The 24,353-nt window shown below is 45.3% G+C and overlaps 1 protein-coding gene across 6 annotated transcripts in view; it reads right to left on the reverse strand.

Annotated features, from left to right (window-relative positions):
• The window catches only part of WDFY4 (WDFY family member 4), a 281,815-nt gene that overhangs the window by 83,265 nt on the left and 174,197 nt on the right, over positions 1-24,353 (reverse strand). For all 6 annotated transcript variants that reach the window (XM_077124655.1, XM_077124656.1, XM_077124653.1 and 3 more), the window contains 4 exons: positions 16,367-16,515; positions 8,089-8,209; positions 5,300-5,385; positions 3,795-3,857 (listed from right to left, as the gene is read on the reverse strand). In XM_077124655.1, the coding sequence (XP_076980770.1) occupies positions 3,795-3,857; positions 5,300-5,385; positions 8,089-8,209; positions 16,367-16,515 (419 nt within the window). The remainder of the gene's footprint in view (positions 1-3,794; positions 3,858-5,299; positions 5,386-8,088; positions 8,210-16,366; positions 16,516-24,353) is intronic.

The following is a 24,353-nucleotide window of genomic DNA, read 5'->3' on the forward strand; positions in this document are numbered from 1 at the left end:
TTCAAGCTCATTTCAAAGTAACGCAGTATGCACCCCAGAGAGCTGAGAGAGGAAGAGCCAATAAACATCCCAGCCTTGGATTTCTCTGAGTTTACTAAACTCTGGGCTCAATAAGAACCGAGATCACTGGAAAGCTACATAGCTGAGTCAGATCATATTACTGTTCCAAAGACATGGCTGTATAGAAATAAGTCCAATTATTAGGCCCCACTTTTGCAGAAAACCAATATAGAAATTATATTCTGCAGAACTCTTTTGCACTTTTCATAAAAATGGAATCACCTTCCTTGCCACCCACTATCCTTTAGATAAGGGTAGATTTTATATTCAGTGTCAAGAGAAGTTATGTGCCAGAAACAAATTTCAGAAAAACCTGTTTCCGGTTATCTGTCAGGAAAACAATGAAACCCAATACAATTGTTAGGTTTTTCTGAGATTTGGGACAATTAGAGAAACTATTCACTCCAGGTACCTGATAACTTCTACTTTTTTTCACTCCATTAAAGGGGTCTTGGGTGATTTTTAAACAATTGTTGTGCACTGTACTTAATTTTGAAGCAGCCTTCAACCCTTTTTGTAAGGGTAAAAAAAACGTAAGGATAAGTATACGTTTATTCACACATCCATTCACAATTAGCTCCCAGTTCTCTGTAGATCCAGGTGCTGCTTCTATTCCTCCAACTGGCCCCCTCCCTGCTATCAGACACTTGTCTAGAAGCACTAGTTAGCTTTGGGTTAGAAGCCCCAAGAAGCCTGCAGAGCCCTGTCACCCAAGGAATGCGTCTAAGTGTCCAGTCCTGTAGCATGGGGAGACCCACAGGTTCAGCCAGGCTTTGCAAATATTTTCCACTTGAGATCCAGGCTCACAGAGCCTCCTTGGGAGATAGTTATAGAGGCAATCAGGACCACTGGAACTTTAGGCAAAATTCTGGTACCCAAACGCTCTAGGTTCCAGGGAAGAGTGGAGGGTATCTAGAGGGGCCAAATCAGTTATCAAGGGCTGAGGGGCTGAAGATAACAAAATCTATTGCATGGATCAAGCAACTTGGTCCAGGCGAAAACCCGAAAAACTGAACACACATCATCAGAGGGGAGACATTAGTGTTCACTAGAGGTGTGCAACCAGCAATGAAGCATCTTTCAAGACTCATTCTACAGATTAGGCATTGCCCTAGATAATTCCCATGGAAACAGTCAGATTCATTCCAGGCATATGACAGTGGACAGCCAAGACATCCCAAAGGTGGAGACCTCCACAGTTATCCCACCCTGGGGTTCCTGTGGCTAGTGATGAGGGCTGGAGAGTAGAAAGGTAGAAGATCTGAGAGAATGGATAGCCACCTCTTCTGATTGATTGTTCCATCAACATGCTTAAGGGATACTGTAGGTGATTCTAAAATTAGGCAAAGGAATTACAATTTACTGAGCCCTCACCATGTGACCAGGTCAGCTTGAGCTCAAAGCCATCTCACCCACAACCCCAAGCAGCTTGGCTGTGCCAACCTAGAACCAGTGCTTGAGTGGTTTTTCATTTTGCCAAGGCTCTCCTTCCATGCGCTTACATAAGCATTTCTCTGGAACACCACGCACCATTCCCAATTGATCCCATAAACTTTCCTATTTTGTATTTCATAAGGGTCTCCATGGTTGGAGCTGGGCTGGGCCTGCGCCAAGCCTGGAAATCCTGCTCCAACAGCTATGATGGTTAAAATAAAAACAAAGAAAATAAAATTAGCACAATGCCTGGTTGTTTCACAGGTGCAGACTGGTTCAGAGATCGGTGCCTGGGGTCTCCCCAAGGGATGGGGGAGGGAGAATTTCCAAACATCTGACCCTTCAGCTCCCTTCTTATCTCATTTACCCACCAGGGAGCGTGTTTAAAAGGAGGGAGTGGTCAACTGTGTTTCTGACTTCTACCCTGGGCCCAACAGGGTCAATTCTTAACAGGAAAGCAGAATGATTCTTGAAAAATAAGTCAGGGCACATTATTTCTCTTCTCAAAACCCTCCAATGCTTCATGATCATTTACAGCAACAGCCAAAGCCACCACCATGAACCACCCTCCTCCCCCAAGTCTGACATGAGCAGCTCCTGCTGCCTCTCTCACCTCACATTCCACTAACTCTCTCTATCCCAACTAGGCCGGCCTCAGCAATGCCAACCAAGTGACTCCTCAAGGCCTTTTCACTTGTTCTCCCCACAGCAGGAAATGCTCTTTTCTGTTTTCTGCATGGCTTGCTTCCTTGTTTTGTTTAAATATAAATTCAAAAATAACTTTCTTGATGAGGGTTTCCCTGACCACCCTGTGCCAAGTTTGAAAATGTCATGTACCCCAGAAAAATCATGTTCTCTTAATCCTCATTCAACACTGCTTAGTTTGGGACCCTTTGATTGGATTATTCTCCTGGAAATATAATCCACTCAATTGTGGATGCGGTCTTTTGATTAGATAGAGATGTGACACCACCCACTGAGGTGGGTCTTTATTAATTTATCAGGATCCTTTAAAAGGGGAAACATTTTGAAGGAGGCTCAGAGCCAACAGGTGACCTAGACTTTTTGGAGATGCAGAAAGCAAATGTTCCTAGGGAATACTCAAAACCAGAAGCCAAAGACCCAGCAGATACCAGCCACAAGCCTTCCTAGAGGGGCTCTGGACACTTCAGCCTTGCTTGAGTCAAGGTATCTTTCTCTGGATGCCTTAATGTGGACATTTTTAAGGACTTAGAACTGTAAACTTGCAACTTACCCTTTATAAAAGCCATCCCACTTCTGGGATATTGCATTCCAGCAGTATTAACAAGTGTTTTGACCTATCTGAGATAGCAATTCCCACCTTCATCTAGTATGTCTTTTTTCTTCTTAATGCTTACCATTAACTAATATATATATATATATATATATATATATATATATATATATATATATATATATATATATATATATATATATATCCTTTACTCATTTAAATTGTTTGCATTCTGTATCCCTCATGAGAATGTAAACTCAATAAGGCAGAAAAACAAGGGATTGTTTCGCTTTTCTGTTTAGTGTTCTGTCAAGCAGTAAACACCAAATGTAATAAGCACATAATAAGCTATTAATAAATAATTTTGAATGAATTAGTGGTACCCATTCCATACTTTATAGATAATTTGAATAGCATCCCTGGAGACACATTTCCTCCCCACCCACATGTCCCCACACATTTCTGGAGAAAGCAAACAGCTACCTTCATTTTCTGGTATTCTCGTTCCTATCCTAAGTAAAAGCACCCACAGATCATGAACTGACCCTCCAAAGAACTAGAGGGTGGCTCTGGATACAGGCTGTAAGCTTTCCATTCATTAGGAAAACTGCTCCCTTATCACAGATTCATAAGTTAACATCTGATTCACATACCATATATATTAGTTTAGCTTCTGAGCATTCAGGATTTTTGGTGCACAGGACCTATCTGGGATTGTTCACGTATCTCCACCTGAGGGTCTGGCCCCGAGGCATGGCACCACCTCTAACGGTGACCTGCCCCCAACCACCACAGGCAGAGGGGGGGTCACCTGTTGCCATTTTTGTCTAAGAAAGCATAGAGCATCTGAGACTTTGTATGTTCTTAGAGGTTAAACTGGTATAAAAAGGTTTCAAGAGTAAGATGAAGGATGTATGGGGACAGGGAGCAGAAAATTAAAGAGGGAAGCATAGTGTGCTCTTTGCATGAATTCTTTAAAATAGATTCAGGTGAATGAAGAAAATTAAAGCGAGGCCAGCACCAGCACCCAGCCCTGCCTTGTTACCTTATAGTGATGGGGTCCTCTGTGATGCCTTTTCCCTTCAAGCTGGGCTGGAAAGAATGGAAGCTAAACAAAAAGTGACAGGATAATTTATCATCAGAGTCCACACTTGTCCCTCCATACCATCATGCCTCCAGGTCATGGACACCAGCCTTGCCTTTGAGGTACCTCTCAGCATTCCAATCATGACAACAATAGAACAAAAATTACTAGGCACACATCTTCCAGGTACCTCCGCTGTGCCAACCACTTGACATTTCAATTGATGATTTCAGCATCCAATGTATCGCTCTGAAATGCCTCTTCACTGAATGCTCCTTGAGTAGGATATGATGAGGCTAGGAAGTTTATGTCAGACAACACTCCTTACTTGAGCTAGAGATTTATAGGACTTCTATACTGACTCGAAAGACTTTGTTTAATACACATAAATCACCAGGGAAAAATGGATCTAAAGTACAAACATTGCATATGTACATATTAAGTTTGGTCTGAACTGGACCACTGGGGAGGCAGTAAAATGTGCCCTTTGAAGAAGGTAATTGGAAGGGTCCCTGAGTCAAAGGAAACCCACCAATAGCTGACACCCACCGCCACTCTGGGGAGGTATTTCTCTCCATTCTGCCCCTGCCTTTTGGCTGTATCAGGTGGTCCTGCTGCCACTTACTGTGCAGGGCCATGGTGAAGGCAAGGCCAAACTCTCTGAACACCAATTCCATAAGACAGAATTTCCCTGGCCAGCGGTGCCAAAAATCACCTTAGAACTTCCCATCAAAGTGGAGCAGTATATAACTACCCCAATTCTTTGCTAATCCAACTTTCTGTGTGGTTTATTTATGAGTAGGAAACTGCCTTCCTTTCTGCCTTTTCTAGATGTTTTACCACAAATCTGTCTATCTATACCTTTAATGACAATACTAATAATAAATAACAAATGTATTACAAACTTAGACACTGGCTTAAATTTCTTACATTTATCCATCTATTTGGAACAAGAGAAGTTCCCCTAAAATGCAGGCTTCTCTCTTTAAGAAAAAATGCAGAACTGGGAAATTCAGTTGTTTGTGATTCTTTCCAACGAAATGTGCTCTTGGAACAGCTAAACTAGGCACCTGGGGCCCAAAAGAAAGATTTAGCCAAAAACAATTACTTGGAAATAAGGAAATAAAGCCAGAAAATTCTGGAAGGTCAATTAAATGGCCAGTTTATTAAATATGTTACATATGCACAAGTTTTTCTCCCTTCAGTCATTACTGTCCTAAACCACCATTCAATGAAAATGAAATCTATTTCCCAGGATTTAGGGAAGAAGTTTCCATATATCTTCTCTACACTTTGTTGCATGATACACCATTTCTCAGGGTCAGGAAATTCTCCCTGGTGCCTAATCTAAACCCTGCTCACTGTGGGTTGAGAATATTTCTCCTGAGAACAGAGCTGAGAAGTTTCTGTTCCTCTGCTCATGGGTCATGGCGAGGTTCCCTCAAAGAAGTCCAATTTCCTCTTACCTTTTGAAGACCTTACACCGATCACCGTTGTGGAAGACAAGAAACTTGGAGTAGCCATTTTGGAAAAAGATCTCCAGGGCAATGTCCTAGAAAGAGAAACTCCTTTTACTTCTCCTGGCGTCTCCCTGAGGGAACACCCTTGTTTCCACGATGGGAGACGCTCCCATAGGTCAGAGCCACTGGGAATGGGCCATTGGGTTTGTGTGTCAGACAGCCCTGCTGTATGGATGGACAGCAGTCTCCACAGGGGGAGGGGGAGGGCAGGAGGCAGGCTGCAGAATGAAGGCCAGCTGACTGCTCAGAGTTTCCTTGGCTCCCACAGGAAGCTAGTGCACCACTCACAGGACAAGGGTTGGGGAGCAGACCAAGAGATAAAATGCTCAGTGGTACTTTCAGGCACCTTCACTTCATGCTTGGGGTTCAGGCTCCTGAGCCAGGGGGGACATCCCCAGAATTACAAGTTGAGCTACTTGGGTGGGTACAATTCCCAAAGTGGGCAGCACCCACGCATACCTGCAGACTTAAAGGCAAGCACGTTTTGCCATTGATGTGGCTTATAATTGCTTGGAGTATTTTGTTAAGACCTAAATAAAAGACGATGTGATTTCCTTTTTTTTTTTTTCTCTTTCCCTTATCTCTCCTTCCTTCTGTTTCCAAGTTCTGTAAATGCAAAACCTAGAATAAGGGGATAGAGTGAACCCACATATGGCATAGGTTCAGGGAAGAGATAGGAACAGAACTCTGAGGGTGGAAGCAGGGCCAGGGAGGAGTGGGGCCTGGTCATGGAGGGAAAGATGGGGAAAGGGTGGTCCTCAGGTGTCTCTGTTTCCAGACTGTTGGACAGGTTACCAACAGTGTTTCAATGAAAACAAACGTGGCCACTGCACCCAAAAACCACGTCTTGTCCTGCTTCTCCCTGGCTGAAATGGAGTTTGTTCTTGAGCAGAGGGAAGATCTCTGCAATGGTTTACCAACCCCTCTCCTCTGCGGGTGTATATCAGAGCCCCGGATGATTTGTTTTCTACAAACAAGAAATATAAGCAATGTGCAAAACAGATGGTGAATGAATAATCTGTGGCGAATACAGCTTGCCCCGACTAAACTGAAATGCCTTGGCTCGCTCCTTTCTGTTGGGGGAGTCCAGGACCGTATAAACAGTGGCCATGCTTACAGAGCCCCCCAGTCACCCCCCACCGGGCTGTGCACACAGCCTTCCATTTCTGGCATCCACCAGGGTTGGGCTAACCAGCCATCTGCAAGCAATTCCCATTTATTAGGGAAAAGAAACTCACTTACTGACACCTATTTATATCCTATATAACTTGTAAGGTAGACATATAATCATAAAGATAATTTTTGGGTACTTACTATATGCCAAAAAAAATGTACCAAGTAATATATATACATATATATCTGTTCATATCTCTATTTTTCTATATCAAAAAGAAGTGATGGTTTCCTATTGACTGATGAAGAAAATAAAGCCCAAAGTGCCAAAGTTGTGGGCTGTGACGAAGCCCCCAGTAGCTAGCATCCAAGTCCATAACAGTTCAAGCTGTGCAGAGATCCCAGGTCTCGGGGTTGTTTCCCCCACCCTTTCTGTCCTAGCTCAGTCTCCTTGCAAAGAAGCACATCAAGTGGACAAAGGGAGATCCAGTCCTTTAATGGACAAAAACAACAGTTAGGGAGGAAGAGGCTACATCAGCTAGCAAGACAAGAAGCAGCTCAATGGATTGTGTCTGAAAGGTATCTGGTCTTTCTGGGACTAATTTCCCTAAAGGTATCCCTGAGTTTCAGTTTTAGAGAAAGTAAGGGCTGTATGAGGCTCACAGGCGGAGGTAGAGTGCTGCAGACACAGTAAGTTACATTTATGAATGAAAGGCCCCCATATGTACCAGCACTTCGAGGGCCAAGCACTCCCTTGATGGCCTTTGCAGAAGCAGAGACCCTGGAGAAAATGGAACTGAGCTTGCCTCTGCCCCTACCTCTAACCCCACCCCAACCAGCATCCCTTGTCACCTCCTTCCTCTCTGCAAGCCACCTTGGAGGCCACAAGGGGTGGAGACAGTGGGGCTTTGCTGGTGCTGAGGCTGGAGTGATGAAGGTAAAGTGGCCAGTGGGTGCCCATGAGTTCTCCCTCCTCCCCTTGCCACCGAGATGGTGTTTCTAAACCAAGTGACTTACAAGTGTAGCAGCTGCAATACGCTAAATTGGGACTACCTGAAAGGAACTTTTTGCTTCCTTCTTGGGTAAGCCCTTGAAGGCTGTAGGTGAGACTGATGGTGAGGATAAGAGACTCCTAAGTCACTTGGCCTAAGAGGTACTCCCGAGCTTGGAGGTGGGGAAGAAGGGTGGGGAAAGGAAGGTGGAGGCCTGGCCACAGGGTCAGAGCTTGAGTTGGGCTGGCAGGGTGGCTTGGACCCTTCCAGAACAGGGCAGACAATCACTCAACCCTCCAAGCCACCTTTCCCGGATTCCTCCATCCCCAAGGCAGCTCCATGGAGAGTCAAAGGGAAGCCCCGCAAAGAGGCCGGACCCTAAATTACATGGTCAGTGCAGGAACCCAGCAGCCAAATGGTACCCGCTTGACAGAGTCCAGCAGGGGTCAGAGCCCTGAGGTGGAGGGGATCACAGGAGACCAGGACGGAGGTTGCTCAGGGAAGGCACGGGGCTGGCACCAGCATGCAGGGGTAACGAGGTGAGCTCCCAGGTGAATTATGGGGGCCTCACCACACTTGGCCCGCAGGCTTCCTCTGCCCACCCCTCGCGCATGGTACCCCTGGACTCACCTGCAGGAGGAAGCGTGCCGGGTAGATGTCCCTGATGTCACCGTAGCTATGTCGCTGGCATGAATAATGGTCTGAGGACCTGTCCTTGCTGCACATGTTGAAAATGAAGGGATCACTGATGCTGAAAAGGAAACCAAGTACAATGCACATGTCAGACACTGGGGCTGGGGGGGTGGCCCCTCCTGACCCCAAAGTGCAGCCCAAGCCACTGGGTCACACAGAGAGTGCTGAGGTCATTGCCAGTTCAGGAGCCAGCCACCTATCTGTCTGACATCCCCTGCCAAGTACCTGCCCATGTCAGTTCTAGCACTGGGTGTAGCAGATGCATAGACAAGGGAAGGCACTTGGAATCACAGGTGGGGGGACAGCAAGGAGCAGCCCAGCTTCCCAACAGAGTTTGGCACAGGATGCAAGGGCAGGCATGAAAAGGCTTCTTCATTGGTAGTGAGGATGGGAGTAGGCAGGGAGGGCTTCATGGAGGAGGTGATGGTTCAGCTGCATGATCAGGAGCCACTGGCCAGAGACTGGGGTGAGTTCTTCTCTTCCCTCCTCCTTGAGAGTAAGACCACTAAGACCTGGTTCCTGAATGGTCCTTGACCCTGGGTTCCTGGACTCCTACAGTTACACTTGTCTCCAGCAGTGGGGAGGTGGAGCCACTTTGCACACTTGCTTTAGTCTTGCTCTGTCTTGAGACACCTCACTCCATGGACCAGGGCTGAGAATAGACTATGGCAAGGACAGTTGTCAACAAGACCCTTCTTCTCAGGGCTGGGAAGTGCAACATGCTAAGGTGGGAGGAAAGGACGCTAAGAGAGGGAATCTGATGACTGTGAATATTGTCTGCAAGCCACAGCTAGGAGGGGTCAGAAACCCCTCAAATGAAGAAAGAGGATGGGTGAGAAGAGCAGAGAGACCACCAAAGAGGTGGTGGGGCTGGTGAGAGAGGCCCCCCCATCTCATTGTGCCCTGGCTCCCGGGGACTTCTGTTATAACATCTCCTCCCCTATGGGTGAGAGGGGCTGGGGTGTCACAGATGTTGATGGGTAATATTCTGAAATTAAGCCATGTGACTCTTCTGTGCCCACAATCCATTTCCCTCACATTTCTGGCAGCTCTGAGAGCTTTCTAGATGGACTGGCCCAAAGAAGTCCATTGAATTCTGAATAGATTTTTTTTCTTCGTTGCACAACAGAAGCAAAGCCAGAAAGTCAAGGCTCATTTGGTTTGCAAGATCAGGCTTGAGTGAGAGAAGGTATGGGGTATTCTCAAAATTCTAAAATCCAAGCCTTGAGTGGCAAGAAGCAAGTGGGAGGACTGGTCACGAGCTTCGGCAAAAGCTTAAAAGTAGAGAAAATATGTGACCCTATGAGAACGGCCTCCCTGCCCAGAAGAATGGAAGGATGACCTGTGAGAAGCGAGAGATGAATCAGAGACGAGACCACGTTTATAGACCCTGAGGGGTGACTGAACAGACTTTCTACTATTCCTCCTCCAAGGGTTGAAAATGGGTGCAGGGAAGTTTCCATACTGATGTTCATAGCAGCATTATTCACAACAGCCAAAGGATAAAGGCAACACAAGCATGCACCAGCAGATGAATGGACAAACAAAATGTGGTATATCCATGCACTGGAATACTACACAGCTTTAAAAAGAAATGAAGTTCTGATTCATGTGACAGCATGAAAGTTAAAGATACAGGGTTCAGGTATTATGTGATCCCATGTATACGAAATAGCTAGAATATCCAAACCCGTGGAGCAGAAAGTAGAGTATAGGTTACCAGGGGCAGGGTGGGGAGAGGGGGCATGGGGAGTTAATGCAGAATGGGTGCAGGTTTTCCATTTGGGGGGGATGGAAAAATTCTGGTAATAGATGGTGGCACAACGCTATGCATGTGATTAATCCCACTGAATGTTACAGAGGAAGTAGATGATTTGGGAAATTTCATGTATATATACACATATGTTTCCACAATTTACAAAAAGAGAAGAAGACTAAAGAGACAATAGTATCTAAATGCAGTACATGATCTTGCACTGGATCTAATCATGGAGGAACAAAAGTCTGAGAGGACATTATTGGGACATATGAAAACCCTGGAGTATAGACTTTAAGCTTTATATCAAAGTTAAAGTTCTTGAACTTGATAACTGAACTTAAGGTGGTTACATAGGGAATATGCTTACTCTTAGGAAATGTACATGAAAGTATTAAGTGTTTAAGGAGAAGGATGTATCCTACTTCCTCTTAAATGTTTAGAAAATAGGTTGATGAATAGACGGATGAATGGATGGATGAATGGATGGATGGATGGATGGATGGATGGATGGATGGATGGATGATGGATGGATGGATGGATGGATGGATGGATGGATGGATGGATAGATAGATAGATAGATAGATAGATAGATAGATAGATAGATAGATAGACAGAAGGAATGATATGGCAAATGTAGCAAAATGTGAACAGTTGATGGATCCAAGTATCTGGGTGAGGGGTATGTTGGAGTTCTCTGTATGGGGTTCGCATTATTTTGCAATAGTTCTGTAAATTTGAAACTATTTCAGAGTAAAAAGTTTATGTAAAAAAATGGGTGCAGGGGTGGTGGGGGAATGGATGGAGAATGAAAGAGAAACCCATCATGTTTGGAGAAATTTCAGGCTATAAGGGTTTCCTCTCTGGAACATAAGGCAAAGAGATGCTGAATTTCTATAAGAAACCCACATTCAGCCTGGCATTGGGACAACGTGGAATTGGGTGGATCATTCATGCAAGGTGTAAATCTAGCATGGCATGGGGGAAAGCAGCAGAGAACCCCAAGCCCCCAAAGGGATATGCAGCAGGCTGCGAGGGGGCAGGGTGGGCTGGAAGATGATGACCGCTGGAAGATGCCAGCCCACTGTGCCCAGAGCCAGGGGTCAGCAACATCATAGCAAAAGCCAGACATTGATGATGGCCTGGTTAGGCTAGACACCTTTGCCCAAAGTCAGAATGAGCCCCCTTGGGAAGAAGATGAGAAGAGGGGAAAGAAAGAGGACCTGTCTAAATATTTGAGAAATATCTGTCCCAAAGAGCACAATTTGTACACCGGAAGTAACCAGCATACCTCAAAGTAACAAGATGAAATTCTCACCATCAACACAAATGGGGGTTGAGAAATAAAATTGAGTTGTCATGGTTACATTTCTGAAAATCAGAATTGCATAGTCATTTTAAATTGTGTACGTGACTGCAAAAATTCTGATAAAAAGCCCTTTCTGGGCACCTGCCTACCCACTGTAGACCCAAAATGCTAAGAGCTGACAGAGCTCCTGTCTGATGACAGTCTTCCCTGCTCCAGCTCAAGATGGCAGGGAGTAGGTGAGGAGATTGTGGCTCACTTCCTCCTGATCCCAGATTGGAGTATGGTTCCCACTGCCCCCTTGCCTCTGGGGACTCCATGTCATGCTTTGGGGGGAAGCTTAGAGTTCCAGGCTGCCTCACAAGCGCAGCAGAACTCCCCAGTTAGGATAAGTGGTGGTGGTCCAGCCTTCATGGTGTTCCTTCTTGGTGGTCCAGCATCTGTGGTTTTGGCATGCACCATGTTTGGTGATGGTGGGTTAGCCTTCGTGTTGTTAAGAGCTTAGACTTACACATGAAGCATGATGGCCACTGCTCGGCAGAAGGGTACTTTCCCATATGGGACACACACCAGTGCCCCTGGCTTAGCCGCTGTAAAGGTGCATATTCAGGCCCTTTATGGCTCTTTCTAGAGTTTCTTTATTTTGGCCTCACAAAATAACCTTCTAGAGTCACCAGCTCTAAGCTACGAAAACCACTTTGATGCAATATTGATCAAATGCAAAACATGGTTTTGGTTCGGGATGCTTCTGCCTGGATGCTTTAATTCAAACTCAGTCTTGGTTAAGACCCTTTGTCGTCCATTGTTAGTGCATCTCTCTGGATCAGAGCTGAGCTTCTCTTAAGCTTCTCTGACTCCAGTGGAGCCATGGTGGCAATTCTAGTTCCCACCCTTGGCTTAGGGCAAACAGCATTGCAAGTAAGGACACTGGGGCAATGACAATAACAGTTCCTCGGGCCCCTGTGGTCTGGGTTTACCTGAATGACGACATCATCCACAGTATCTTAGCTGCAACTTTGATTGAATTCTCTCCCCAGCAGACTGAGTGACTGCTCAGGGCAATGTGTCACTTTGAAAGGATGATGTACCCTAGAAAAACCATGTTTTAATCCTGACCCATCTCGTGGTGGCAGCCATTTCTTTTAACCCCTATTCAGCACTGTAGACCAGAAACTTGATTAGATTATTTCCACAGAGATGTGACTTGCCCAATTGTGGGTATTAACATTTGATTAGAGGGAGATGTGACTCCACCCATTGCAGGTAGGCCTTGATTATTAATTTACCGGAATCCTTTAAAAGAGGAAACATTTTGGAGAAATCTTGAGAGCCACGAGAACCACAAGAGCCCACACAGAGACCTTTGGAGGTGAAGAAGGAAAACACCCCTGGGGAGCATCATTAAACAAGAAGCCTGGAGAGAAAGCTAGCAGATGGCACCATGTTCGCCATGTGCCTTTCCAGTTGAAAGAGAAACCCTGAATTTTATCCTTCTTTCTTGAATGAAGGTAACCTCTTGTTGGTGCCTTAATTTTGACATTTTTATAGACTTGCTTTATTTGGGTCATTTTCATGGTCTTGGACCTGTAAATTTGCAACCCAATATATTTCCTTTTAAAAGTCATTCTGTTTCAGGCATGTTGCATTCTGGCAGCTAGCAAACTAGAACAGGCAGAGACCTTCACCCATGGCTCTGTGCTGTCAGCATCTGCCTGAGCTATCTACACCCCTGGGATGGACTCCCATGGCCGTTGTGCTCAACAGCTTGCCAAGCACTTCCACATCCATCACTCTGTGAACCTTACTCGCTTCATTTGGTCCTCATAATGAACCTTCACTGGGCATTTGCTATTGTGATTCCCATATTATACAAAAGAAAGTAGCCTTACAGAGAAAAGTGATTTTCCATGGCCCTGTGGTCTTTGAGAGGTGGGACCTGGATTAAAACTCAGGCGTCCTGGCTCTAAAGCCCAAGCTCTTACAACAATCATATGTTTCATGCCTTGAGGCTGAAAGACTCCCCTGTTTTTATATATCTCTCTCCACCAACTCCTCTCATTCAATTTATTCTTTGTGGACCAATTCTGCAACCTAAGATTTTGTAATACTGGATGTGACGAAAAAATGCTCTGGAAAATGGGAAGGGGCTTTTAGGAGAAAAGATGATCATTTTTCTCCTGCTAATAGGGATGAAATAAATTTATAGGGGAGGAATCCTCCCACAGATCCAAATCCTCAGGAAGGTTGAATTATACACAACATAATCAAGTTAGTTCATTGATGTAAGTCCATACTGGGGCTCCGTCTTACGTAGCATTATTCACCCAGCTGTGCCTGGGTCTCTTTGTGAATGCTACATTCTACATGTTCTGGGCAGTAAGTCTGAGTTCAGGCCTCCAAGGTCAGTGGATAGGAAGGGGCAGCAGATCCATCTTCTTCTTTAGCTTGAGCCGTTGCCATAGTTTATAGGATGCTGATCACCGTACTTGTCCACTACAGCCATCATGATAAATGCACATTGTCCAGGTGGTCATACTATGACTTTTTATATTTTGAACTAAGGAAACCATAGTAAGCAAAATGTAAATTGTGATATTGTTTGCCCTGGTCTTTCACAGCAGATTTCAGTAAAAAAATATATCTTAATTTGCTCCACATTTGAAGTTATCCAGTTATTGCCAGAATTTACACCTGGAATCATTTACTAGATCATAAACTCTGCACTATACTGAACCTCTTGAGAGCAGGGACTGAGCACAACAGATTCAAATCATTGTATTGCTGAAGTTTAGCACAGCGATTGGCAGAAGACCTATTTTCAATAAGCATTTGTTGAATTGAGTTAAACAGAGTAATGATGCTTTAAAACTGCTGACTGATTTGTAGGAAGTATCTGATTAAGAGCACACTTGTTGGGTGATTTGGGTCCCACTAAATGAATGCTATAACTTATGAGCTGGATGGCCACAGTTGGCCCCCTATTCAGTCAAGAAGGGATCTCACTACAGGCAAAATCTAGCCATCTTAGAAGTGGTTTAGTTTCTGAAGCAAGTTCCCAAGTAGTCAGGTCCAATCACTGATGGAGTATTTGCAGCGTTCTTGAGTTTTTATTTGGGATATGTTTATGGTGCATCAGAGAGCTTCTTTCAAGGTCTAATGCTCAACTGTACTTAATTTGATGGCAGTCTTTTAGAGAAACATTTCAGGGTTGATTTGGCTTTATTTTTAACAGGCTTATTTATGTAACTTCCTTAGTCTCCATGGTCAAAATAAGACTTACTCCCCATTGATCTGGCATGATCTAATAGCCCTTCTTTGAGAACAACATTTCTGTGAATGCCAGCAGTTTCTTAGGGCAGTGGACAAGTCCTAGGAGAGACGCTCTGGTTAACAAAGCCTACTTTGAGGTATGGCGACTAAAATTTCCTATGCAGTCCCCAAGTGATATCCCAGAGTAGTAATTTGTTCTCACTATACTTCCACTTGCACTCTAGAAAGAACATTTCCAAACAATAGAAGTCTCCCTTCTCATTGCAAATCAAGTGAGTATATACAACATGACAACTGGGCTTCTATTAAAAATGCAGATATAGTCAATTTGATCATGATTAGATGCACCTCATAAACACAATTTACCTAATCAATAAGCTCTATCTAACACTAACCTGATTTCAACCAAGAAGAGTGAAGCAATAGATTATGCAAGTCATCGCATGGCCACGCCATGCATATAGGTGGGGTTGAAAGCTTTCATCATCTCTCAGAAAGGCATGTCTGCAGACCCATTGTCCGTATTGATTAGTATCAATAAAACATGAGCAATAAGATGGGATGAGTGTGCCAAGTATTAATTATGCTCCTCCTGCTTTGGAAAAGCACAAAAGACCCGCAGCAATCGGTGAATGACTGGTATGAATAAAAGATGGAAATGAGCAGAGAAAAAAAATGTCAAGCATTTTAAAGCAAATATAAATCAAAAGAGGGTGGCTGCCATCTGTTCTTCTACACTCCTTCAATTCTTGCTTCCTGACATAGGCTGGAAATGATATTTTGACTGGGAGTTAAACTTAGTTATTGATGGGTAAGACTCTGGTTCCAGTGTCAATAGTCTAAAACACTGATTCTCAAAGTGTGGTCACTGGTCGCATCAGCATCAGCTGAAAACTTGCTAAAATTTTGGGTTCCACCCAGACCTACTGGATCAGAAGCTTGGGTGGGGCTGAATCTGAGCAATCTGTTTTCACAGGCCTTCCTGTGACTCTGAGAGAAGCTGGTTTGAGAATCACTGGGCAAAGAGGTTATCTTGTCATCATTTGAACCTTGGCTAACCAGAAAAGTCAAAACCCATCACTGGAGGAAGAAAACTTCATATGAATGTCTTCATAAGCTATGATAAAGTGAAACCATACAACTTGGCAACTGGACTTCTAATAAAAGTCCAAACACAGTCAATTCGATTTTTAATGGGTACAGCTTATTAACACAATTCACCTGATTGATAAGATCTGATTGAACCCAAACAGGCATTTCCTACAGAAGAACCTTGGAATTTTCTGCCAAAGATCCCTGATGTTGGTTACTGTGAGAATGACTTCTCAAATTTCTACCAAAATCTCATCCATCCTTCAAGACCCAGGTATTAGCCCATCTCTTTAAATGGCCCTCACTCTCCACTCCACCCATCATCATATCTCCAAATGTGGACACCAAGAAACCTTCTCATGACATATATTTTTTCCCAGAATGATAGCATGCTTCAAATTCTTTCTACTTAAACCCGTTATGCTGCCAACTGGACTAGTGGGCCTCAGAGTGAAAAGACAGTACCTGCTCTTATATATAATAAACAACCAATAACTGTTGAGTGAGTAAGCTGATAGAATGGATCCAATGTATCTAATTAACCAAGGAAAAGTCCCTCTTTCCTGTGATGGACTCCAGATCAGGTGAGGCCCGAGGAGCTGCCAAATTGTCACCCATTCCGGATTTCAGTCCTGGGCAACCACAGCCATGGATGAATATTAAGGCACTCCTGTTTATCTCTCAGCTCAATTTCAAGTGCAACTCAAGCCAGCAATTAGGACAAGGTGGGGTGAGTGGGAGTGAGGTCAGCTGGAAAGGAAAGAACTTACTGGAAGGAAAGGAGAACTCACTTGGACAAGCAGTGGCGGGTGCAGTAGACATCGCCCACTGGAGATAGTGTGAAGTTCTCACAGATGTAGAAGTGCTGGCAGCCAAGGAGCAGGACTCCTTCTGAGACCAGGTGTCCTTGCACGACCACCAGGGAGTACTTCAGTGTCACCTGGAAGGAGATGAGACAGAGACAAGGTCAGAATATGCCAAGTGAGTCATGTCCAAGGCAGGAGGGTAGTGCCTTGGACCACTCATTCTACTGTTGGAAGTTCTATCAATGCCTGGAAAGAATCCCGGCACTGCCTCCTGATGGCTGCACAGCTCTTTACAGCTTAGGTGGCATGTCTACATCCAGCAACTTGGTAGTCACTGAACCTGCCCACCTCCCAGCCCATCCATGTGTGTGTGGTTGAGTGTTGCCTGTTGCAATGAGCAGACTGATGTTCTTTGTGTCATTTGAAGCCCCTCCACAGCTGTACAGAGTATTCCACAGTGAACAGTGAGCAAAGTATACGAGATGAAAGTTTCTTCAGTTTTAGAGGCAAAGGGGCTCTTTCAGCCACCCTCGTAAGTGGATGAGCTGGGACTAGAACCTGTGGTCTGCCCAGAACCAAAAATGCAAGGCTGGCATGACTGTGTCTGCAAGGCTGAGGCTAGTACAAGGTGTTTCACAACTTGAGTGTTCCACTGGAAGGACATGGCAGCTTGGAACAGGGTGGCAGAGAGGGGAAAGTGACAGAGAAGCTGAACAAGAGGAGGTAGAAGTGACAGGACATCGGTGCATGGGTGGTTCAGTAGAAGAATACTCATCTGCCATGCAGGAGACCTGGGTTCCATTCCCAGACCATGCACCCAGAAAAAAAAAGTGATAGGAAATGTTACTGGACACACTTTGGAAAGCAAAAAAAAAACAACAACAGGAAAGGATTGAAGGTAAATAAAACAACAACAGGAAAGGATTGAAGGTAAATGCCTACTTTGGGGTTCAGGCAACTGAATGGAGCCTGTCCCCAGTAGTCTGTCTTAGAGGCAATTACCATTGCCAGTTTTATTGTATATTCTTCCAAAGAGAGTCTATGAATTCATAAGCATATTTTATACATATTCTTGTTTTACACAACTAGTACATTTATACAATTATTGATTTGTATCTAGTTTTTCTTTCCGAGGAGATCATTTCAAATCACTTCTTATAGAGTAGGCTCACTCCTGTTTAAAGTTGTAGAGTACTCTCAAACAAATATGCTACAACTTCTTTGACCCATCCTCTGCTGATTCAGGTGGTTTTCAAATGTTTTGACATCACAAGCAATGCTGCAATGACCACTCTTGGATAACGTCACTTCGAGCTTACAAGTAAATCTGTAGGATAGGTCCCTAGAAGCAAAGTTGCAGGTCACAAGGGATGGCTATTTTAAATTCTGATAGCAACTGCCTGATTGCCCTCCAGCAATATGGCACCAATTTATACTCCCATCAGTGCTGTGCATGGGCTTGTGCCAGGCTGTTTAAACTTTTTCTTCGTACAGATGAGACTCAGAGGGGTAAAGGGCTTTCCTCACTTCATGTGGTGGGACCCTCCAGCACTGGTCTATGAGGCCCCCAAACCTCCACGCTTTCTATGACGCCAACCCCTCCCCAACATCTGGGGTACCTACATCAGGATCTCCAAGTACAGTCATATCCTCTCCTCCACTTTACTTTGGGGAGACTTAAGTAACAACCAGAATAAACCAAACCACAAGAAGAATGTCTGGTGAGAGCTAGGTTAATAGCTTAAAATTGATTCTACTAGAAAAGAAATGGCACTTTAAAAACTGGAAAATGAACCCAAGTGAACTATTACCTGCTCTTCCATTTAAATGAGCCCTGGGAGGGCTCCATCCCCAAGTTTATTCATGATTAAGAAATCCCTCATGCCAGAAGTCTATCGATCACTTTTAAAAGAGTGGAACTTTGGTATCATAAAGTAGAATCCTTTAAGTTGGGCTAATTGGAATACTGCCCTTCCTGATGGGTGGATAACTACAGGTATGGCCACACCTGGCTCCATGTCTGATGGCAAACAGGTTGTTGGAAAACCGAAAAAGCCAGAGCTGAAGTTAGAGGAGCAAAACCCACTCAGACAACCCAGTCCATGGTAGCTCCCGCCAGCACATTTCTCTTACACCCAGCCTCAGAGTCTGCATCTGTGAGAGGGAAGTTTCCACTGGATGCTCTCTCACTTCCTTCCCAGCATTAGTGTCTGCAATTTGATGAAAGGTCCTCATTTTACAGGTGAGAAAACTGAGGTCCAGAGTGGTGATCTGATATACCTAGTATCAAGCTAATGGATATATATTCTCCTATTTTCGTGTGCAGAGGAGAGGGTGGGGGGCTAGGGCTAGAAGTGAATCTACTGCAGAGAGAGCTTTAGCCCTGCTCATGTTTATTCTGTGCCTCTTTTCTTATGTATTCTGTTTGCCCAGACCTTTCTGTACAATACATTCCCATTAGTCTTGGCATACGGGATATGTATTCTCTTTTTTTTTTTTAAAAAAGCACAAATTACTGGAAAAAAAAGTAAGTATTGAGAAGAGGATAGGCTATATGTAAATTACATTGATGTTGATTACCTACATCTGTGAGCTCTGGTATCTGCTTTTTCTACCTGGATCCCTTTTAGATGGAGTGTTCAGTCCCATAAGTAATCAAGTAAATGTAAATGAAACAATAAAGAGATACTATTTATATATGTTTATCAGTTTGATCAATTTGACCAATATAAAAAAGAAGATGGTGCCTTGGTCTCTTTCTTAGGTACATCTTTTTCGGGCTGAGACAAAGAGCAAGGATGCCCCCTGCCAGCCTGCAAGCACCACCTCCTCTAGGAGGCCTGCAGAGAGCTCTGCCTGTCTGCCTTCCTCTGCGGACTCAGAGGAGACCAAAGAGAAATGGCCATCTCATTGCTCTTGTTTGGTTGCACCAGGAACTTGAACAAAGCGTAAGTCCCGAAGACTGTCTGAAGAAGCACAGCTCAACAATGACGGGCTGTATTCCCTAAGGATTTGCTCGACACCCATTGATTGAAAGCGCAGCAAGTTTCCAGCCACGGGCAGCTCTAAATATTGCACAATCAGGTCTTGAGGATCAAGGGTATTTATTTGCAAATGTCTATATGCAGACAAAGCTTGTTAAAACTCCAGGTTCCCAGGCTACATCCCGAGAAGTTCAGAGTCAATGGCCCTGGAATCTGCATTTTGAGGAACAGCTCAGATGATTCTGAGGCAGAGGCTCTTTAGAGCAGACTTTGAGAAACTGAGCCGTGGGCCCCAGCTGGACCCTGAGAGGTCTGAAGTTCCATCTGATATGAGCATGTTGCTTCCGATTCATTCGTTCATGTGTACACTCTGTCAGTCATTAACAGGCATACACTGAATGCATAGTGGGTGCCCCACACTCCACCAGGGACAAAGGGAAATAAGACATTGTCTCACCTTCCAGATGCTCATAGACTAAGACAGAAGATGAGCTAGAAGACCACCACCAGCACGGGTGGTAGGGGTTTGCAGGGAAGCTGTAGAAGCACAGGGGAGGGGCCCAACCAGGCTGGGGTGGGAGAAGGGGTGGAGGGGCCTCAGAGCAGTGGATCCCACAGAAGTGTCCCCATGGTAGCATTAGGAGGTGAGAAGGTAAAGAAGAAAGAGAAAAGCATTCCAAGGGGCAAAGCCTTGAACCAGCGGGGCATCTTAGGGGATTATCAGTAGCTCTACAGCATCTGAGTAAAACGTGAACTCTGTGTGTGTGTGTGGGGGGGGGGGGGGGGGGGGGGGGGGGGGGGGTGGGGGGGGGGGGGCTCAGGAAAGGTCCTATGTGCCAAGTCTCAAAAGGAATCAAGTAGGGGCCACACGTGCAGCTCAGCATTTTAGACAATCACGGAGAGTCCTCCAGAAGGGAAGCTATTACCTGGAAAGATTAGCTACCTCCTTTCCTTTCTGCAAATGGCCTCAACTAAGAATTCTTAAGAAAAACTAGTGGGAGATCCTGGGCCCCTCTTCTCAGAGCAAAAATATCTCTTTGGGTTGGGTTGCTTTCACCAAGAGCAAAGTCGTGTTTCGCATTGAGTTTGTACTTAAAAATTGTGTATTTTGTTTTTCATGTATTCAAAGAGAATAGCAGTAGCAAAAACAAACCCTCACTTCAGTTCTGCCTTGCGGACAGGTTCTGAAATTCCATTTTGCACAGTGGAGCCTCCTTTCTGAGAGCAGCTGCCTGGCGTGAGCCAACCAGGAATGTAGGGGCTGCTGGTGGCTGCTCCACTGAAGCTTTGGAGAGCTGACACGAGCCCACCATCAACATATATTAAATAAATCATTCCTCACGTCAAATGGAGCTGTTTGCAGAGAAATGAGTTTGTGGTTCGAGGAATCATTAATCAACGACACAAAGGTGTTACCATATAATTGAATAATTATCCTGTCCCAGGTATGGCCAGAGGGGATCAGAACTAGAATGTTCTCACTAAGAAATGAGTAAAAGCATTGCCATCCTGGAGTCCCAGAGCTGCAGGTTTCCCCCAGGCCTGGGTCCATGGTCACAGAGGCCCCTGGCAGGAACCAGGTTACCCAGACACTGGGACAGGGGTTGGGCCTGGAGAGTCCCCTGGGCTACATCCAGCAAAGTTCATGAGATGGCAGCGGCAGAAGGAGGAGCAGAAACTTTTCACCAGGGGGCTGCCTGCACAGCTTACAGGACCTTCTCTAGAAGGTAGGCATACCCAGGTTTTCTGGGGGTGGGTGCCCACCCCACTGATCCCCTGCTTCATTCAAAGATTTAGGAAAGGCACACAGCCAAGAGCTTTCTGGAGAATCTGAATTAGGGGTGTTCCCAGTTTATAACCAATGCTTTCTAGGAAGCATCTGTACACAGGCTGCTGGAACCAATCCTGGAAATGCAGAGGATGCTCCATGCCCATCCCTACACTCACACACTTGTGTGAACAAACTTCTTCCACCTTTGCTTGACCATAGTTTTGGCTCCTCCCTTCCTCAGCCTCTAGGCTCTGCCCTGGGAAGCAGTCACATGTGGATGAAATGCTGGATTGTACGTCAGGGCCTGCTGGTGTGTACTTGGGGGGCTGCCCCAGGCTGAGACGTCCCGTGTGGGGACAAGCCTGGGAGCCACCCACCTGTACCAGTGTTGGGGATTGGCTCATGTTCCGCATAAAGGCATGTTTAAGTCCGAACCCTGGGCTCTGCGGGTGTGGACTCTCGGTGAGTAGGATCTACAAAGAACCTATTAATAAGAGGCCAAAGCAAATCAGGGAGGGCCTCAAGCCATAGGACTGGAGTCCCTACAAGGAGAGGAAACTTAGACAGGGCACAGACAGTGAGTGGGAGGACAAGAAGCCAAGGAAAAGACAGATCACCAGGCGATGGAGGCAGAGATGCATTTTCCAGTCAAAGGACCCCAAGAATGGTGACAAGTCTGCACTAGAACACTACAGACTCCTGGAGAGAGCGTGGCCTGGCCAGACCTTGGTGCTGAACTTGTAGCCTCCAAAACTGCAAACCAATACATTCATGCTAGTCAAGCTCCCCGGTGTGTGGTATCTGTTTGCTCTGGCTTTGAAGAGGAGGAAGGGCTTGCAAGCCCAGGGTAGGTGGCAGCCCTCAGAAGCTGAGAAGGACCCCCAGCTGACAGACAGCAAGGAAATGGACATTCCATCCTCCAGGGGCATGGGACTGAGTGAGCTCAGAAGTGACCCATCTCAGGAGCCTCTAGAAAAGAATAGAGAGCTGCCAACACCTTCATCTTGACTTTGAAAGATCCCAAGCAGAGAACGAGCTGAGCCACACTATGCTAGATTTCAGACCAGGGAAGCAGTGAAATCATCAATGGGTGTTGTCCTAAGCCGCTGAGTTGATGGTAAGCTGTTACAGCAGCAATAGAAAATTAATGCACAAGTGAAATCAAAGCATTGCCATCGCCTTCTCCTCTGCCAAACAAAGAAGAGAATCAATATGGAAGCACATAACCCCGTCTTTCCTTTTCCTACCCAAAAAAGTGGGAAAAATAGCCAGGTTTGGTTCCTTCATAGCAGGGTTGGTTGATCAACCTCCACACTACAGATATTTGGGGCTGGACAATTCTTTATTGTGTGGGATCTGTCATGCGTGCTGTGGGATGTTTAGCAGCATACCTGGCTTCTACCCACTAGATGTCAGCAGCCCCCCTTCCGGAGCTGTGACAACCCAAAATGCCTCACATGGGCAAATGTCCCCTGGGAAAGAGGTGAGCAAAATCACTTCCAGCTGAGAATTCCTGCTTTATGTAGCCCTTTAAGGAAATAAGGGAAAGAAAAGTTTTTAAAGAATGAAAACATTGATCTCTGTTTCTGACCTGAGCAGGCATTTACCAAATACCTATTTATCTATAGGAACATACTAATACATCCAAAATATTATGACTGTTATTTCTTAGCAGCTGGATATGATGAATATAATATATACAAATCATACATGTAGAAATAATCTCACCTATAATAAGCCTCTTTCCAAATAAGGTCACCTACTGAGGGACTAGAACTTCAACACCTCTTTTGGGGGGATACAATTCAATCCATAACACTTGCATTACTTCCATAATCAAAATAAAATGACAATGAATTTTTAAAAATCTGTCTCTGTTCATTCCCAGGTGTGTCTGAGTGTAGGTACTCTGGGGTACCTGCTTCCAGGCACATCAAGCAGGGAGAGGGGCAGGCAGGTAAGGTCCTGAAGGTTTTCTGCATGCCAGGAACAAAGGTAGGAGTTGACACCTGGTGCCTTCAAGACACTCGTAAGGGAGAGAGCAGCTCTCCAGGGCTAGGAGCCCAAAGAGGCCAAGAAAGGCTTCATAAAGGCGTGCATGGGAAGGTCAGGTGAGCAGGGCATTGTACCATCTTGCACAAAGTCATAGTAGCTGGGCGTGTTGGGGACTTAAACAAACACGCTATCTGTCTGGAAGTTTCAGGTCATGCAGGAGTAAGACAGATGACATTCTTAATGTTGCTGGATCTGTCACCCGGATCTGAAAGCAGCTAAACCACTTTCTTAAAGTGATGCAGCAGTCTGTTTGGCCAATGCATTCAAGCCAGGCCTCCTAGCCAATGCCTGGAAAGAGCGGATCCCAGCTTAACCACCCACCAGGAGCCTCTGCAAGAAACCTGCCTCTGGAATGGATGCACTTCAATCTCTGCCACCTGCTCATGCCCATACAGGCTCTCTGAGTTCACCAACTGCTCTTGGAAGCGTAGATTTCTCACTCCCAAAGAGCTGTGTTGACTGATGAGACTGTGAGTTTCACCCAGCCCTCAAACAACTCAACATTTGGAAGAGAATTAGTCTTTAATGGACACTTTACATGTGCTTAGCTCTGAGCAAGTCTCTTTACTTCTATTATCACATTAAAGGCTTCCAAGAAGTTTAGGGAGTGGTTGCTATAGGCTCTATAGAGAAAACTGCGGCTTCTATAGGTTAAGTAACATGCCATTAATTATATGGGTAAGTTGGGATTTGAACTCAAGTCCTTTTTACTCTAAGATGTGTGCTTTGTCTTCAGTACTATCCTTAGACTTAGGTGAGTGGGGGGGCTCCCTCTGACCCTCATTCAGTGATACTAAGGGGACATGCATGCCTGGAGCCTGCGGTCCCCCAACCCAGCTCTGGATGTCCAGGGCCCTGGATTTCCCTACTCAACTGGCCCCCATCACCCTCAGGTCCACCTTTTGAAAGTGGATGTGCCACAAGTGTGTATATCCTTAGGTGCAAGGAGGGGCCCAGGGCAGGATTGTTTTATGGTGAGGGGTAAGGGGATAGCTTGGACATATGAGTTACAGTGCCCAAACACATGCACTCAGGGCCCCTCAACTGTGGGATGGACCTCTCAAGGCAGTCAGGCTGTAGCCAGTTACATTTTAAACTGGATTCCCAGGTTATTATAAGGTCAAGGTAGGAAGTTAGAGCATAGTTCATTTAACGGTGTGTT

Source organism: Tamandua tetradactyla, chromosome 13 (assembly GCF_023851605.1).
Source record: "Tamandua tetradactyla isolate mTamTet1 chromosome 13, mTamTet1.pri, whole genome shotgun sequence".
NCBI classification, from domain to species: domain Eukaryota; kingdom Metazoa; phylum Chordata; class Mammalia; order Pilosa; family Myrmecophagidae; genus Tamandua; species Tamandua tetradactyla.